A 16,356-nucleotide genomic window follows, 5' to 3' on the forward strand; every position below is an offset into this window, starting at 1 on the left:
CCCCCCCCCTCCCGGGCTCACCCGCGCATTTGTCGCCTCAGGACTCGGGCCAGCATCTGAGCGTGGTGGACGACTCCAACGACCACATGTTGAGCGTCTGGGACTGGCAGAAGAAGTCCAAGATGGCCGAGATCAAGGTGCGCGCAGCCGCCCGCCCCCCTTGAGGCTCTTTTGCGTCCCGCCTCACCTTCGTCTCCTGCGGCGGCGCTTTGCAGACCACCACCGACGTGGTCCTGGTCGTGGAGTTCCACCCCGCGGACCCCAACACCATCATCACCTGCGGAAAGTCTCACATCTTCTTCTGGGCCTGGAGCGGCACCTCGCTGGCCCGGAAGCAGGGCATCTTCGGGGTAGCTACGCCCGCCTTCCTCCGCGCGCGCGCGCAGATCGAAAAATTCAACGAGCGGAAGAAACAGAATCATCTGCGACGGTCGCCGTTTTCGGCCTTTGTTGAAATCGCGGCGCGGTTGAGTCCCGAAGCGCATCTCCAGTCTTGTGCGTGTGCGCGCGGCCGGTGTCGTTGGACAGAAATACGAGAAGCCCAAGTTCATCCAGTGCCTGGCCTTCCTGAACAACGGAGACATTCTGACCGGGGACTCGGGAGGCGTCCTGCTGGTGTGGACCCGGAGTGCCGCTGAGACTTCTGGGAAAGGACCGAGAGGTGAGGGCGAGGTCACGGCAGAGCGCCGCGTGGCTCGAAGCTCCGTCCGACTGCCTTTTTGCTCGCTTTTCGAACACGCCAAGAATGGGACGGACAAAAAGAAAAGTGGCGCTTCTTTGTTTTGCTTTTCATTTCTGCAATTTGCTCGGTTTCCGCCGAGGCCCGGCAAGCTTTGAAACTTGAGCTTTTCTTCTTTTGCGGCGCAGCCTTTCAGATCAGCCGTCAGGTGAAAGGTCACGAGGGCAGCGTGTTCTGCCTGTGCCAGATGAGAAGCGGCACCCTGCTGAGCGGAGGAGGAAAAGACCGCAAGATCATCCTGTGGGACCACCACGTCCGAGCCGAGCGAGACATCGAGGTGCGGCGCGCGCGTGAGCGAGCGCGCGCACACTTAATTGTCACTCGTGACGTCTCACGGCGTGTCGGTGTCTGAAGGTCCCGGACCAATACGGAAGCATCCGGGCCGTGTGCGAAGGGAAGGGGGTCGAGTTTCTGGTGGGGACGTCACGCAACTTTATCCTGCGGGGGACCTTCCACGACGGCTTCACGGTGGAAGTGCAGGTGAGGGCCGCCGTCGCCGGTTAGAGCGCCCCCTTGCCATCGGGGGGGGGGATCTTGGCTCGTCGCCTCGATGGAGCCAGGCGACGTGTTGGAAGTCGGGCAAGTGTCGGCGCGTGTGCTCGCAGACCAGGGTGGAAAGGGCGAATGGGCGTGGGGAGAAAGCGCCGCGCACCTGATGGCAAACGGCGCCCGCCGACGTTCTCCCGGAGCACTCGCGGCGGGCGCCGTTCTTCGTGTCCGTAAACAGAGCGATGACTTCCGCCTTTGTCGGTCTGCTCTTTTGTTGTTTGGAATCCAACTTGAGGTGGCGCCAACGCCCAACCCGTGTCCGCATCAAGTCCCCCGTCCGCATGACCTTTTTGTTTCACGAATGGCTCGTTTTCGTTGGTTCTTGTTTTTGCTCAAGGCAACCCGTGTTCTGCTGCTGGTTAACTCAAGAGCAGAAAAGGTCAACTTTTTTTTTTCTCCCCCTGGTGGAAGAAGCAAGCGTGCTCTTGCTTTTGTTAGTTTTGTTCCTGAAAGGATAGCGTGATCGGACACGGTACGGCGGAAATGCTCAAAACCGGCGGCCATCTTTCCGGTCACCGACACAGCGCGCGCGCGCGGCTCGGCGCCACGGTGACGCCTGCGGACGCCGTGTCTTCAGGGTCACACGGACGAGCTGTGGGGCTTGGCGGCGCACCCGTCCAAGGATTTGTTCCTGACGTGCGCCCAGGACCGTCTGGTGTGCCTGTGGAATTCCACCGATCACAAGCTGCGCTGGAGTCGCAGCTTGGAGGTCGGCGACCGCGTCGTGCTCTCCCGACGACGCCGCGTCCGCTCGGGCGTCTTTGTTGTCGATTGACGGTTGTGCCCCTCCCGCAGGAACACGGCCACTGCGCCGACTTCCATCCCGGCGGGCGAGTGGTGGTCATTGGAACGCATTCGGGAAAGTTAGTGTTGCGGCGAGGGTGGGCGGGGGCTGGCCGGCCCGGTGGGCGGGGCTGACGTCCGTGTGTGTGTGTGTGTGTGTCACAGGTGGTTCGTGCTGGACGCCGAGACCACAGACCTGGTCGCCATCCACACGGACGGCAACGAGCAGCTGTCTGTCATGCGCTTCTCTGTAGGTGGGTGGAGTCAATTGCTGAAACGGTCTGGTGACATCCAGGGGGCGGAGTCGGTGACTGGGTTGGGGGCGGGCATGGATGATTACCCCAGTCACTGATGGAATCGTTCATCAGATAACAGCTTCTCTTCGCTGCAGCTGATCTGAAAGCGCCCGAGCAATAAAAATGCATTTGGGTCACAACTCAAAAGTTAACAGTTTGAATTGAAATGGATTTTAGCGGACGACTCAATCGAATGATCGGCCGAGGCATGAATATTTGGATATTTTGAATATTTCAAAAGACGAAGAAAAGCACAAATGCCAGAATCAAGCGCAGGACCGCCGCCGCGCCGTGCTAAGCGATCGGGCGGCGTGCCGGCCAATGTGGGAAACGCCGCGGGCGCGCACCGAGTGCGGAATATGACGGCTGCGGCGTGTCCGACTGTGTGTGCGCGCAGACGGCGCCCTGCTGGCGGTGGGATCCCACGACAACTTCATTTACGTGTACAGCGTGGCCGACCAAGGACGAAAGTACAGTCGATACGGAAAGTGCTCGGTAAGTCGCGAGGCCGCCTCGTTGGCCGCTTTTCGGGGGAACGCGAGCGAGTAAGGCGGCGGCCGCCGCGCCGGGTGTCGTTGGCCATCGTGTCTCCCGTTGCCGTTTGAAGGAACAAACCCTGCAATGTCAAGCCGCTGATGAGTCCTCCTCCGTCTTTCCAGGGTCACTCCAGTTACATCACACACTTGGATTGGTCGCCTGACAACAACTTCATCATGTCCAACTCTGGCGACTACGAGATTCTCTACTGTCAGTGTGCACGCGTTGCCGCGCGCGCGCGCTCTTACGGATGTGCGTGCGTGTTTAGGCTTGGGCTTCCTCTTTTTCTCCTTCTCCTTCTCATTTAGGGGACGTTCCAAACGGCTGCAAATACATCCGAAATCGCTCGGAGTGCAAAGACATCGACTGGGCCACGTACACGTGCGTGCTGGGATACCACGTCTTCGGTTAGTGCGCGTGCTCACTCCGGTTGTACGTGCGTCCGAGTGCGAAAGCGGGCGCGCAAGAGAGCCGGCGGGCGATCGGCTTTTTGCTGAAGGTTTTCGTGTGTCCGCGCGCGTCAGGCGTGTGGCCGGAGGGCTCGGACGGGACGGACATCAACGCCGTGATCCGCTCGCACAACAGGAAGGTGCTGGCGCTGGCCGACGACTTCTGCAAAGTTCACCTCTTCTCGTACCCGTGCGCCACCGCCAAGGTGAGCCCCGCGACCGGCGCGCCGCTAACGCCGCCGCCCCGCTAACGCCTCGCGATTCTCCCCGTGGGTTGGCCCGCAGGCTCCCAGCCACAAGTACAGCGCTCACAGCAGTCACGTGACCAACGTCAGCTTCCTGTTCGACGACAGTCACCTGATCTCCACGGGCGGCAAGGACACCAGCATCCTCCAATGGCGCTTGGTCGACAAGGGCAATCCGCCGCCGGACTCTTCGCCCCCGCCTCCCTCCGCGGAGTTATCCCCGTCCCCTCCCGAGTCCGCTTCGCAAAGTCCCCAAGACGCTTTGGAGGCCGGCGATGCGGCCGCGCGCGGCGACGACAACCGACATGCGGCTGACGACGACGAGCCGGTCGCGCCCGATGCCGATGCGGCCGCACCTGATGATGACGCGGCGGCGCGCGGCGACCGCAACCCAGTTGCCGCCGATGCGCCCGATGACGACGAGCCGCTCGCATCCGACGACGATGCGGCCGCGCGGCCGCTCACGCCCCCTTCGTAGGCCGCCCGCGAGGCAAAGGTGGGCCAACGTCGGGCGTCATTTCGAACATTTTGGAAATCTCCTCGGGCTTCGCTCGCCGATCAAATGCGGCCGACTCCGGCGGCGCCGTGTGCCGGTCCAGCGGGACTGCGTCGCGTTTTTAAGGTTTGCGGTTCCAAAGTCTCTGGCGCCCTTCCGTGTGGAGTTTTCATGTAGTTGGCATTAGGTGAGCATGTTGTTCTCGCGCTTCCACATTCCAAAAACCTTTGCGGCTGTCGGGCCCGCTCGACACGAAAACATTCTTTCAACCTTCCGAGATTGTTTCTCTGACGCGGCACGCGCGCCGAGACAGAAAAAATGAACCATGTTTGGTGCCGCTCGATGTGGTGCGCTCTGTTCGCGTCGGCGCGGAACAGCACGCGCTTGAAGATTGTGTTTCAGCACCAACCTCGTCCTTTGAGGCCAAAATGACGCGCGTGTGTGCGATCTCTCAAAAAAAAAAACCAAGAAGGCAACCTCCCAGATATGCATCCTTGCTCCACGGGGGTTTCCCAAGGAATTGCGGACGATGGAAAAGTTGGAAAGAAAAGACTTCATCTGGAAAATACTTGCAGCCATCTCGGGAGCCCACTTTTATGCCCCCCCCCCCCCAAAAAACCCCAACCAACCTTGAATAGGGCATATTTTGCTTTTGTTTCTGGGCGCTTCCCTGATTGGCTACATTCCGTTAGCGAGTCAAATGACTCGAGTGGCTTTGGCGTAGAAATGTATTTTCGGTGATTCAAGGTTGTCAGACCTGATTATCGGGACAAATCCGCTCTTAACACACACACACACACACACACACCTTGGACAGACTGTGCGTTCAGCCCGAAGCTGAAACGTTGCGTGGGTTTGACGGCGGCAGACGAAAGGCGGCTGCTTCCGTCACGCTCCAACAAGAAAAGAAATGGATGAACATTGCCAGTCGCCCGACTCGGGTGGCCGGCGCTTGCGCTAAAACGTCTTCTTGCTATCCTGTTGAGCGGCTGTGAGCCAGTCCACCTGCCAGCTTCCTGCTCCTTTCTATTGGAACCTCACAGACCGCAAAGGTGATTTTGCCCCAGCTTGTTCCGCTGCCTAGAGGGCACCTTCCTTGTTTTTTTCTTTTTGGGTGGACGGTGTGCGCCGGGTCCTCCAATCGCGCCTTTTTGTTATCGGGCCACCGTGAGCCATGTTTTGGTGGCCGTGACAAAACGTCACCGGCTCTGTTTCCCCAATCCCCATGTAATATGATCAGTTTTTGTTGAGTAGTTCCTTTTTTTGCATGGTAATTTTTTTTCCTCTCAGTATAAAATCTAACTTTTGACATTTTCTGGTCTTGATATATTTTTGAAGCCTTTCCATACGGAAGGATTGAAGCTGGTGTGCCAAAAAAGTGCAATGATGATTGCTAAATTGAAGTGGGTAAAAGTCCAAATTTGGATTTTTTTTTCCAGCAAGAATGTGTTGATTTCATCGTCTTTATGCCATTTGTACTGGCCGGTGCGGTCAGGCCAGCGTGAGCGAATGCCAAGGAGCCCAGTGTGGTCACGACGTCGGAACCGGGTCACGAGGAGTTGCGGTAGCCTATCCCAGCTGACTTCGGGCGGAAGGCGGACCGCACCCTGAACTGGTCGCCAGTCAGTCGCGGGGCGCGTGGAGAGACAAATGAGCATTCACATCGCGAGGCAAATGTGTTTGAAAACCCAACGGGACAAGGAGCAAGTAAGACAGGAAACAAATAGCGGATAGAGTGCCCGCCGCCACCCTTCGCCGACTTTGTTGGGCTGGCGTGCCCTGAAATTACTTTGCGGAGTTTTTCCGGCGGGGGGTGGGAGGGTGAATCTTCGTGCTGACGTCATTCTTACCAATGTTCAAATATCAGCCCGTTCAACGGTTTGCTTCAAAAAGGAGGAGGTATCTTGGGCCGATAGTTAATTTCAGCCCCTAACCGTGGGGAAAAAGAACACCGGAGAGTTGAGCAGGTTTCACTCGTGTCGCTCCTAACATCTAATGATCAGGAGCATGACGCTTTATTTGATTGAATGGTTGATTCCTGTGTTATTTTCATTGCAATACTTTTGCCTCCACACTTTTTGAAATGACGTCGACGAGCGAAATGAGCTCTTACGTGTCGATCACTAAGTGAGACGAGCGGGCGGATCGCCGCGCTCGTTTATTGGCCGAAGGGCTCACAGGTTGCAGAGGGAGCCGTCGCAACACGTCCATCCGGGACGAGAGCACTTTTCCAACGTCACGCAGCCTTTCTCGCCGTTGTCTGCGCAGCGAAGCACAAAAAAAAGCGCCAAGTCAAACGTCCGAAGCGCCTTACTTCGTCGCCGGTGTGCGATGACTTCGAACCTCTGCTGTAGCACGCCTGCTCGACATCACTCCTGCAGTTCAGGACGGGCGGCTGCATCCCCAGCGGGTCTCGGCTGTAACAGTCGATGCGAAATTCCGCTGCTGGGACGCACACAAGCGGTGGAACTCTTTGAACGGGACACACGACAACACGTCCTAGTCTGAGAAGCGCAAAAGAAACCTGAACAGACGGGCAGCAGTAGCAGCAGCAGGAACAGGAACGGCTTCATGGTGGGTCGCTGTACACGAGCGGGAAACTGCAAAATGGCTCGAAGGGGGCAAAGTTGAACTATTTATTCTCTGCCCCGACGCACGCGCGCGCTCACTCACACTGTATAGGCTGCTTGTGGGTCAGTCGACTGCGTGTGTCCACGCGCACTTTATTTAACCTTTGCTCTGTTTGGTCAGTTTGATACGGTCGCCCTTCGGTGCAAATCAAACACGCACGCACACACACAAACTGCAAACAAAAACTCATTACGAAACACGCGTGAAAATTAAAAATCCCAAACAAGAAAAAATAATGGCAAAATAAACAAGAAAAAAGATGCTAACATGAAAAAAAAACAAGCACCCAAGAAAAAGAACTCCCACGCGCTCTCGAACACTGCCTCCTTTTCTACGACGTGAGTGCCCTGAAACGAGGGCCGTAGGATGGAGTGCGGGAATTGGAAATTGGTCGAAATCGCTCGTGCGGACGACAAGAACGCGTCTCATTTTGATGACGTTGTAGGCCGTTGGACTCTTGGTGACCAAATGATTCGAGATAAATAAATATTGACAGCGTGTTCTGCGGGGTTTTATTTTTGTCGCCTAACAAGAGAAAACCTTGCACTCTTGAACAACAATGAACCGCCGTTCCTGTGAAATCGTTCACCAAGCAAAAAAAAAAAAAACAAAAAAAAAACAGGACGTTCACTTTACGCAACGAGTTCTTCAACTTTGGTTCATTGAACTCGTTCAGGTCCAACATTGCCCTCAACCTATGTTGAAACTCTACATTGAAACCCTAACACTAATTTAAAACCCTCTGCTTTGAATTCCCGTCGCTGTTTACAGGCCCTATTTGAAAGGCCGGGTGTGCGGATGGAAGTATTCCCAAGCCTTTGCCTCTTTCCGTGGTTGATGGCCCGAAATCCAGACTCGTCGACCCACAAGACCATGAAAAATTTGGTGGACGGGTGCTGTGCTGGGCATGGGTAATTCGCGTGCGCTCCAGATGTTGTTCGACAAACACTTCTGTTTTGTTTGAATGAATATTACTTTGACAAACGGTTGAGAGATTTATTCCCTTCTTCCAGCCAGAAGTTCGTTGCCGTTGAGCTTTGTGACGCCATACTCAGGCGAAGGCGGTACGGGCGCGTTGCTATGACGTAAGGCAGGCGTCGACGTCCAAACGCTCCGCGCTTGTAACGCGTCTTGGCGGCTCCTCGCGCACCGACGGGACATTTGGCAAACACGACAGGTGAGTCGAGCAAAGTTCCATTTTGCAGTCGTGTCAGCGTCACCCGGGGTACGTCGCGCGGCATCAACATCGCGGAGTGCAAGCGCTGGTTAGCACTTAGCTTCGGCGGCGCCAGGCAAACGAGCAAGCTAAAATGCGCTTGTTTGGACTCCGACGCTCTCTTCGGATTCTCCTTTCGGCTTCCCAACTTTTCCTTTCGTGTCCGTGCGAGTAGACGCGCAAGTACTCGGAACATAGCTCGTTGCAACTGTACAAATGCACGTTTCGCCAAGTTCGCTTCGAACCATCGTCGACAAGAAGGGGGGGGGGGGCGTCTTAGCCACAATTCTTTACGGCGAGCAGCAGACCCCCGATGAACTCCACGGACGTTGCGAAGAGATTTGAGAGTTTCGCGCCAGATGCGGAGGCCTCGCCGACGCGGTGTCCCCCGAGGAGCACCCGAGTCGACCGCTGGCCACGCGTCGTTAACATGAGCAGTGAATTCGCATGAATGATGAACCGAGACAATGAAGAACAATGACACGATTCAAGGTCATTTGAGCAAATCACAAAGCAGCGGTACCGTTTGCTGCCTCCCCCCAGCGGTGGCCCTCCCGCCATGGGACCAGAGCGAGTTTTCCCACCTTGTGAGGATGACGACAAGAGCCCGCATGACGGAGATGCAGTCGCAGCGGCGGCGTGGAGCGGCGGCGAGGAGGATCAGGAGGGCGAGGGTCCGGCCCAAGAGGTCCCCGCAGATGAGGACGGGGGGGCGGGCTACTCGTACCAGCCCCTGAGTCAGGACGGGGACGACGCCGCGGGGGACGGCAATCTCCAGCGTAGGATGGAGGTCGGAGCCGGCCGGCCCGGGGCCGACTTTGACTTGCGGGTCTTGGCCTCATGGCGTGTTTTTGCGGCGCAGGTGATGGGTCTGCACCTCCCCGAGGCCCCGTCCTCTGACAGCGACGAAGACGACCCCGACGGCGCGGCCGCCGAGAGGAGCCGCGCCTCCATCCCCATGGATGCCGGTCAGTCCGCCTTTTTATGACCGCGAGGAAGGAGGAGACGCTCTCGCTGAGGCATTCGAAACCGCAACATCAAACGATCAAGTTCCCCCAAATCTCCTCGTGATGATTTGGGACCGTGTCGATGAATGAATGCACTCAAATTGCCGACTCCACAATGGCTACAACGGCATTTGGATTGGCGGCGGAGGCCCAGCCTGCCAAAACGTCTTCTGTTCTTCTCCCGCAGCCCACGTGGAGCTGGTGAAGAGGACCATGGCGGCGGTGGCTCTGCCGTCGCCGGGCGTGCCGGCGTGGGCGCGAGAGATCTCCGACGACCAGTGGGAGGACGTCGTTCGGCGCACGCTGAGCGACCGCCGCGCCGCCGCTGGCCTGCGGCGCGCCGGCCTCAACGGCACCTGAGGAAATGCCTTTTGCTCTTTGATGTTCCACCTGGCTAATGCGCACGTGACAAACATCAAGATTGACTGAGCTTCCTTTTATGAGTTACAGTGTGTTTCATCCGCTTGATTTTCTCTTGTCTCTGTTTGCATTGTCATGCTAACATGTTGCGGCCAAACAACAGCACACACAAAATTAACACATGATAAATTTCATGTGTTAACATGCTAACATTGACCTCCGGGTCAGGTGACCAGCTGATTGCATCTTCAAAATCAAAGTTTATAGGTATACTGTACACACACACACACACACACACACCCATCTATCTATATATACTGTGTGTGTGTGTGTGTGTATATATATATATATACATATAGTGTGTGTGTGTATATGTATATATATATTATCATATATGTATCTGTTAGATATATCATATATGTATATGTGTATGTATATATATATGTGTGTGTATATATATATATATATACACACACACACACACGTTTTAGGGTGTGTGTGTGTATGTATGTATAAGGGATTCGAATCGAAACCAGGCCAGAGACTCTGCCAGCGAGCACAAGCGGAAGGAATTGCTGAATTTTGCGGGGCCACATGTGCAAGTCAAACTTGTCACATTCAAACGAGAAACTTAGCACGTTACGATGTGATGTTTAATACATTCCAATCACATTCGGTGATCATGTCACTTTTGTTTTCCCGGTGTGGCGGCAGGACACTTGTGGAGCTTTTGACATGGATGAAGACAGTTTGGCATTAAAAAGTTGACGACTGCTGCTCTTTTGTTTGGACTTGCTGCCCGTCCACCCGTTCCCTGGAGCTCATCTGACTCTCCCAGCTGACATTGTGCTGTCGATCAAATTACGGGGCTCGTGGAGACGACAGGCTGGTGACCAGCCAATGTTCGGGCACACGTAGACAAATGATGGACGGGTCAGCGACCAGTCGCGGGTCACCGATAGCCGTGTCCATGAGGCCGCGTTTTCGGCCGCGTGACGTCACTTCTGCTGCGACCGGACCGCACGTGGTCTCCAAATTCAATTTGCGGGTGTCCAAGGCCGGACCCTTGGACGCCTTCAAAGGCTCCGTCCTCGTGTAGCCTGTGGGGGGACCGCATCGAGTTTGGACAGGCTTAATGTGCCTTTTCAAACGACGTGGGGTCGAGTCGCGCCAGAAGTGACGTATTCCGAGGACACGGCCTGAGCTCAGCGTGTGTGTGTGTGTGTGTGTGTAAAAATGTTCAGTCCACACGGGAAGGCCCGCGTCACTATGTGTAAGGCCGAATCTCATGAGATGTGTGAAACAAGCGACCTGACGCGCGACCAATACACACACACAGGTCACGACTGGCAGCGCTGTCGGCTTGCCTCCCAGAAGTGGTTGGGAAAAAAACCCGTTAAAAATCGTGGAGGTTGATCCTAAGATATACGAGTGTGCATGTGCCGTTTCCACGGCAGCCACACTGCGATCAGCCAAAAGGTTGGAGGGCAACTTGCTGCACAGCCTGGGATCGCGGAGGTGGCGGGGCTGGCGGAAGTCCCGCGATCGGCGCGCAGTCAAGCGCGCGCGGCCGGCGCCTCCTCAAACATCCGCGGCGAGCGGCGAGGGTGGGGCCGGCCGCTCTTATAAGCTGAGAGCCTCCTGATTGGCTGTGAGGAAACGCTCCGCCCTCTTGTGCGCCTCCAAAGCTTTGATGGTGTAAACGTCCTGCGGAAGATCCGATTTCCTCCGAGTCACCTTTGGTTCCATCCTCGAGTCCTTCGTTGCCTATATGCGCACAGGAAAAAAAAAATCCTTTGGCTGATGGTTCCATGAACTGAAGGACTGATTGATTGATTGATAGGGATGAAACGAGAACGGCAACATCGCACCATTCCAATGGCCACATTAAAAGAAGCACAACGGCCAAGTAGGCCGGCTTCTTTTCCATCGGTGCAATCACAGCGCCCCCTGGTGCTTCATTTATTAGTGCAGTTGAATTTCCATTGGCCACCTCCGTTTGAGAGGCACGCTCATCGCCGGAGGACGTTCGAGTCCGCCCGCGACCGAACGCAGCCTTAGACCGCGATACTTTGCGCCGCTCAGCCAATAGGCGCGCTTGTATACACACACACACACACACACACACCGTCAACTTGACTGCGATATGGTATGGTGAGGTTGATCCCGTGACACTTGGATATCGTTGCATCCCTACCGATTGATTCATCGAGTGAGTGAGTGTTACCAGCACTGCTTGGCTTGCCACCGCCTTCTTCAGCAGCTGGATGTCCTCCTGCGTCGGAACGTCTCCGTCTGTGGATGACGCGCTACACAACTGCACGCACGCCCACACACACACACACACACACACACACACACACACACACACACACACACACACACACACACACGATGAAAAGGCAGCAGCACGAGCAATGCAGTCAATTTCCCTCAAGTCGCGCGACATGACATGACAAGACTTCCCGCAAAACGTTGAACATGAAAATGCGGGCTCGAAATCCCTTTGGAGTGATCTGGGAGTCAGGAATGCCAAGCGCGTGCCAACGCTCCTTCCTGAGTTCCCGATCACTCCCATCGACAACGTGATGAGAGGCAGCCTGTCAAAAAGAATTTTGAAAACTGGATGACAGATTCCTGAAAAAAAGTTGTCTTTTTGTGCCACGTGGCCTCGAGAAAATGCGGTGCAAAAATACCTTCAAGATGGAGTCAAACGATCAAAGGTGCCCCCCCCCACCCGCCTCGTCCGATTGGCTGCCAAATTGCCAGCGCTTGTCCACGTTTAGTGCCACCTGCCCTAAAAACCCAACCGAAGAGCGGTGGTGAGAAGGGGCGGGGCCAGCCGGCACACTTGCATGATGCCCAGTTAAGTAGCTTCGGTTGGCATAGCAACTGTCAGACGCACGGCACCCGACCGAGCCGATCACCGGATCCAAGAGGCCCGGCCGGCTCGGGCCGGGAACAATCCCAACATCGCTTCGTGCCGCGCGCGGGTGGGCGAAAAAGACGGAACTGGCCCGCGGCGTCATGTCAACTCGAGTGTGTGTCATGAATTGATTTGTGAGCAGGCTCTCCCAAATCAAGAACGAACATCCAATCAATCGAGACGGCGGCCACTTGACGTCAGGCTTCCTCTTTGGTGCCCATTTTTCCAAACACGGCAAATGTGGCAGACGGCGTGGCTTTTTTTTCTCGTCCGTTTTCGCACGTGATGCGGAAAGGTCGGTGAGCGCGTTGCGAGCGCTCTCCGGGGAGAACGCGCGACGCCATCAGAGAGACAAGCACATGAGGACGACGGCGGCGGCGGCGGGAAGGAACTAACCGCTTCCTGCGCGTGGAGTCCGGGGCGCGGGGGGAGGAGCTCATCACTCTGAGGGAAAGCCGACGCACATCATGTCAAAGTCACACAAAGGCGCCTTCCTCGAACGCCGAAAGCGCGCTCTTTTGGAAGGTTGGAGGAGGTAGGGAGGTGCCCGAAGCCCGTTCCTCCGCAAGGCGGCGCGGCGCCAAACCTACCCGAGGGTTGCGTCTGGCCAGTTCTTCCAGTTTGCTCCACATTTGCTCTCGCTCCTTCATCTTGTGCTTTTCCCTGCAAACGCAGCAAGCGAGCGAGCGCCGTGTTGAGTTGGGGGCAGCCGGCGCAGGCGCCTTCGCCGCCTTCTCACTTGTGTTTGTCGCTTTTGTACTGTTGCGTGCAGTCGTCAAAGAGTTTCTGGTTCATCTCCATGAAGAGTTTGAGAGCGTTGTAGATCAGGCCGTGGATGGTCCTGAGACACACAAGAGCGCTTCACGTAACTTCCTCTCCGGTCGCGCGTGCGTGCGTGCGTGCGCGCGTTACTTGTTCCAGTGGCTGTTGGAGTTCTTGTAGAGAGCAGGAAACATGATGGGAAGAATGCTGGCGGCGTTGTCGCTGATCAAGCTCATGATGTAGTCGTTGTTCCAGTAGTAGAGAGCGCGTTCGGCCACCTGAGCGCAAGCGCGCGGCCGGCGTCGTCATCGGCGTGCCGCGGGACTCGACTCGCCTTGGAATGTTTGCGGGCTCAGTCCAAAAACACGTTGCGACGCGGGGCCAGGCGCGGGAAAGACCGAGACCGAGGGGACGCCCCGTCCGGCCGTCGACGGACGGGCGGAGGCCCCTCGGCGTCAAACCGGCCCCCGCTCGCGCGAAACTTTGCGTCGCGCCGTCTTTGCCTCGGCGAAGCCGTTGGAAGAGCGCGGGAAGCCTCCTACCTGGAAGTGCGCGCTGGAGACACACTTGGCCAGCTGGCGGAAGAGCGGCCGGTGGACTTTGACGAACTGGGCGGGTTCCATGACGTCCAGGATTTCCTCCAGCTCGTTGAGGAACATCACCTCCTTGGGACTGTGCGTCTTGGGCCACAACTTGAGCAGGCCCGCGATCACCTCGGAGTTCACAGAGGTTCCGGCGTTAGCGCCTCCTTCTGGCCGGCGCGGCAAAGGACGCGAGGCGGACCGGAGGCCACTCACCGGTTCCGTCAGACTGCCGTCCTTCTCCAGGAACCGCACCACACAGTACGCCAGCTGAAAACACGCGCGAGCGGCCGGTGACTTGCCGAGCGCCTTTCCCCGCGTTTGTCAAGGAGACGCGGTGAGCGAGGGGGGAACCTCCCGCTGGTAGAATACAGCGGCGACTGCCGAGCGCGCACCTCGAGTGCAAAACCGGGACAAAAACGTGCTGGATTTGCACTCCCGAAGACACAAAAACTGCAAACAAATCCAGCGGAATGCGAGCAGCCGCTCGTCGAGGGACGAGCAAACCGACATCAGACTTTTGACCCCGAAAATGACAGACGCGATTCAAGTTTTCATCCACTGGCACGGGTGACCGATTGATGTTTTTTTCTTTTTGCCCCACAGCGGTGCCCGTTCTTCCGTCAGACGGTGAAAAACGGCGGACATTGACTTGGAACGCGCGCCCCCCCCCCCTCCCAATTTCAGGTGAGAAAAGTTGGACTGCGGCGCCACTTCCCCTTTTCTCAAAATGACCGCCACTCGCTCAGCGAGACTCGGTTCGGCGGCGCCGCCACCGGGAAGCGCGCGCGGGGCGTTGCGAGGAGGGCCACTGACCTGCGGGTGGTAGACGCTGAGGGACTTGACCTTATGAAGGGGGAGGAGGACCCGGATCAGGAACATTTTGTGTTCTTCTTTGAGCGGAAGAGCGAAGCCGTTGATGATGCTGCAAAAGAGGCGGGCGGGTCAAAGGGCGGGTCCCCCCCCATCTCCATTGCGGCGTGCCGGGTGTTGCCGGCGTACCTCCCGAGGATCTCCAGGAGCTCCGCGATTCCGTTGTGACGTTCCGTCTCGTAGATGAACCTGAGCGGGACAAAGATCCGTGAGCGGCGGCGCGGCGGCGGGACGCGAGCCGCCGCGGCGCCGCCGACCTGTAGAAGACGTTGTTGATCTGCCGCCGGACGTACGCGCGCAGGCCCAGGAACTTGCCGTAGATGCGGTGCAGGATGGTCTTCAGGAAGTCCCTTTCGCGAGGATCCTCGCTGTCCAGCAGCTCCAGAAGCTGCAAAAGAGCCAAAGGCGCCCGCCCGCCTTCGAGCTCAAAGCGGACGAGCGCAAGACAAGCGGAAGATGTCGCTCGGGCTCGGCCGCTTCCGCGCGCATCGAACTGAGAGTGGAGCTTTTTTTTTTTTTTCCAGGTCTCCATTTTCTTTTCCATTAAAATCAGCGCGCGACAGGAAACACGCTCACACGCTTCGGAAACCGGCGTGAAATGAAATTGAACTTCCGGCAGTACGGCCGCGGTGACGAGGCGGCATCCGTCCTCTCAATTGCGAGCTTTCCGTTGACGGATTTGGACGGCGGTGACCTCGCGGGACCTCGCTCCGCAGCGCCGCAATTGGGACCGCGCAAACGGGTTGCGTCAAGCTGGAGAGGAGCCCAACCCTCATCGGCTTTTCTTATTGCAGCCAATCGGTGGAAATTTGCTTCTCTGGACTGTCAGCGCTGGAGAAAAAAAACTGGAGAAGCCAGGAGATAAAAAAAAAAAAAATTGGGGGAGCGGAATGACAATTGGAGTTTTAATCAGTTTCAGAAATCAAACTCAACCTTTTTTTTTTTTTTTCCAAACTGTTGCCCACTTGGGCCAGGGCGACAATCTCGATATGGAAGGCGTTCAATAATTGCGATTTCACGCGTGCGGAAAGACGGCACCTCTCGACCCAACGCAGCCGATCAACGAAGCCACCCGAGCGAGCGCCAAGGAAGCGCTCCAAAATCCAAACCGCACCCGTCCTGCCCAAAACACACCTTGCTCATTCAAGGGCGCTTTCTGCTGTCGCCAACATTTTGTCCACTGTCGTCTTGCGCTTTTCTTTTTTTTTAATGACATGACATGACATTCGGGGGGGGGGAAAGCCGAGAGATGTTTTGCAATTTCGCCCTTCTCGGTTTTTGGGAGATTTCAGCCTCGGAGGACTCATTTGGAGATGGACGGCGGGACCGAGTCTGCGCTTCGCGGGTGGGAGCGCAGCCGACGCGGAACCGGAAAAAACTCTACAGCGGCCGATTTCTCATCCGTGCGTGTGGCCTTGAGTCCTCGCGGACTTCAAAACCGCTTGTGCGCGTACCGGGCCCGGGAGTCCCGAGCGAGGCCGAGCGGCCGGCCCGCGGCGCCGTTTCGGTCGGGGTCCGGGATCTTACCGACAAGACAAAGTTTTGGTCCATGTATTTTTTGGCCACGTTGGCTTGGAAGTCCGGAGACTCCAGGAAGCGAAGGAAGAACTCGTAAACCAGCTGAGGGAAGAAAGATCACAGCAGGCGTTGTACGTTTGCGCACGCCGCGTCGCGTCCGGTCCGCCGGCGAGAGCGACGACCTGCAGATGCGGCCAGGCGGCCTCCAGCGTGGGCTCGTCCTCCTCGGGGTCAAACTCCGCTCCCGCGGGGTTGGACGAGGGCGGAAGGGTCCGGAACAAGTTGACGGAAAACTGCCGGGGAGCAAAAGAAGCGTCAGCGGGCAAGCGGGCAAGCGATGACCCCCCCTCCACCCCCACTGGCCACCCACCTGCCAATCTTCTCTTGT

The 16,356-nt window shown here is 56.9% G+C and overlaps 3 protein-coding genes and 1 long non-coding RNA gene across 10 annotated transcripts in view; 2 read left to right on the top strand and 2 right to left on the bottom strand.

Annotated features, from left to right (window-relative positions):
• The window catches only part of eml4 (EMAP like 4), a 14,997-nt gene extending 10,285 nt beyond the window's left edge, over positions 1-4,712 (top strand). For 4 of the 5 annotated variants that reach the window (XM_019859986.1, XM_019859987.1, XM_019859989.1 and 1 more), the window contains 13 exons: positions 42-137; positions 216-350; positions 529-661; positions 868-1,016; positions 1,094-1,219; positions 1,866-1,997; positions 2,084-2,151; positions 2,237-2,325; positions 2,765-2,862; positions 3,027-3,114; positions 3,213-3,311; positions 3,429-3,559; positions 3,639-4,712. In XM_019859986.1, coding sequence (XP_019715545.1) covers positions 42-137; positions 216-350; positions 529-661; positions 868-1,016; positions 1,094-1,219; positions 1,866-1,997; positions 2,084-2,151; positions 2,237-2,325; positions 2,765-2,862; positions 3,027-3,114; positions 3,213-3,311; positions 3,429-3,559; positions 3,639-4,076 — 1,782 coding nt within the window. In that variant the 3' untranslated portion in view covers positions 4,077-4,712. The remainder of the gene's footprint in view (positions 1-41; positions 138-215; positions 351-528; positions 662-867; positions 1,017-1,093; positions 1,220-1,865; positions 1,998-2,083; positions 2,152-2,236; positions 2,326-2,764; positions 2,863-3,026; positions 3,115-3,212; positions 3,312-3,428; positions 3,560-3,638) is intronic. The other variant, XM_019859988.1, reaches the window with a different exon arrangement.
• LOC109510021 (uncharacterized) lies at positions 4,694-9,623 on the bottom strand. The gene is made up of 2 exons (XR_002167038.1): positions 9,475-9,623; positions 4,694-4,902 (listed from the first exon to the last, which is right to left on the bottom strand). It is a non-coding gene; the product is annotated as an uncharacterized LOC109510021 (long non-coding RNA).
• mea1 (male-enhanced antigen 1) lies at positions 7,779-9,388 on the top strand. Its single transcript, XM_019860004.1, has 4 exons — positions 7,779-7,902; positions 8,485-8,731; positions 8,804-8,909; positions 9,136-9,388. The coding sequence occupies exons 2-4, from the start codon at positions 8,501-8,503 to the stop codon at positions 9,306-9,308; spliced, it is 510 nt and encodes a 169-aa protein (XP_019715563.1). The 5' UTR covers positions 7,779-7,902; positions 8,485-8,500; the 3' UTR covers positions 9,309-9,388.
• A 474-nt stretch (positions 9,624-10,097) lies between the features above and the next one.
• The window catches only part of ppp2r5d (protein phosphatase 2, regulatory subunit B', delta), a 10,147-nt gene continuing 3,888 nt past the window's right edge, over positions 10,098-16,356 (bottom strand). The window contains exons 7-17 of one of the 3 annotated variants that reach the window (XM_019859993.1): positions 14,744-14,838; positions 14,580-14,639; positions 14,394-14,502; positions 13,794-13,847; positions 13,539-13,709; positions 13,147-13,274; positions 12,974-13,075; positions 12,825-12,897; positions 12,631-12,678; positions 11,536-11,625; positions 10,098-11,075 (exon numbers count right to left, since the gene is read on the bottom strand). In XM_019859993.1, coding sequence (XP_019715552.1) covers positions 10,932-11,075; positions 11,536-11,625; positions 12,631-12,678; positions 12,825-12,897; positions 12,974-13,075; positions 13,147-13,274; positions 13,539-13,709; positions 13,794-13,847; positions 14,394-14,502; positions 14,580-14,639; positions 14,744-14,838 — 1,074 coding nt within the window. In that variant the 3' untranslated portion in view covers positions 10,098-10,931. Of the gene's footprint in view, positions 11,076-11,535; positions 11,626-12,630; positions 12,679-12,824; positions 12,898-12,973; positions 13,076-13,146; positions 13,275-13,538; positions 13,710-13,793; positions 13,848-14,393; positions 14,503-14,579; positions 14,640-14,707; positions 14,839-16,356 lie in introns of all 3 variants that reach the window. The other 2 variants (XM_019859992.1, XM_019859991.1) reach the window with 2 other exon arrangements.

This window comes from Hippocampus comes, unplaced genomic scaffold (assembly GCF_001891065.2).
Source record: "Hippocampus comes isolate QL1 unplaced genomic scaffold, H_comes_QL1_v1.1 scaffold39, whole genome shotgun sequence".
Taxonomy (NCBI): Eukaryota; Metazoa; Chordata; class Actinopteri; order Syngnathiformes; family Syngnathidae; genus Hippocampus; species Hippocampus comes.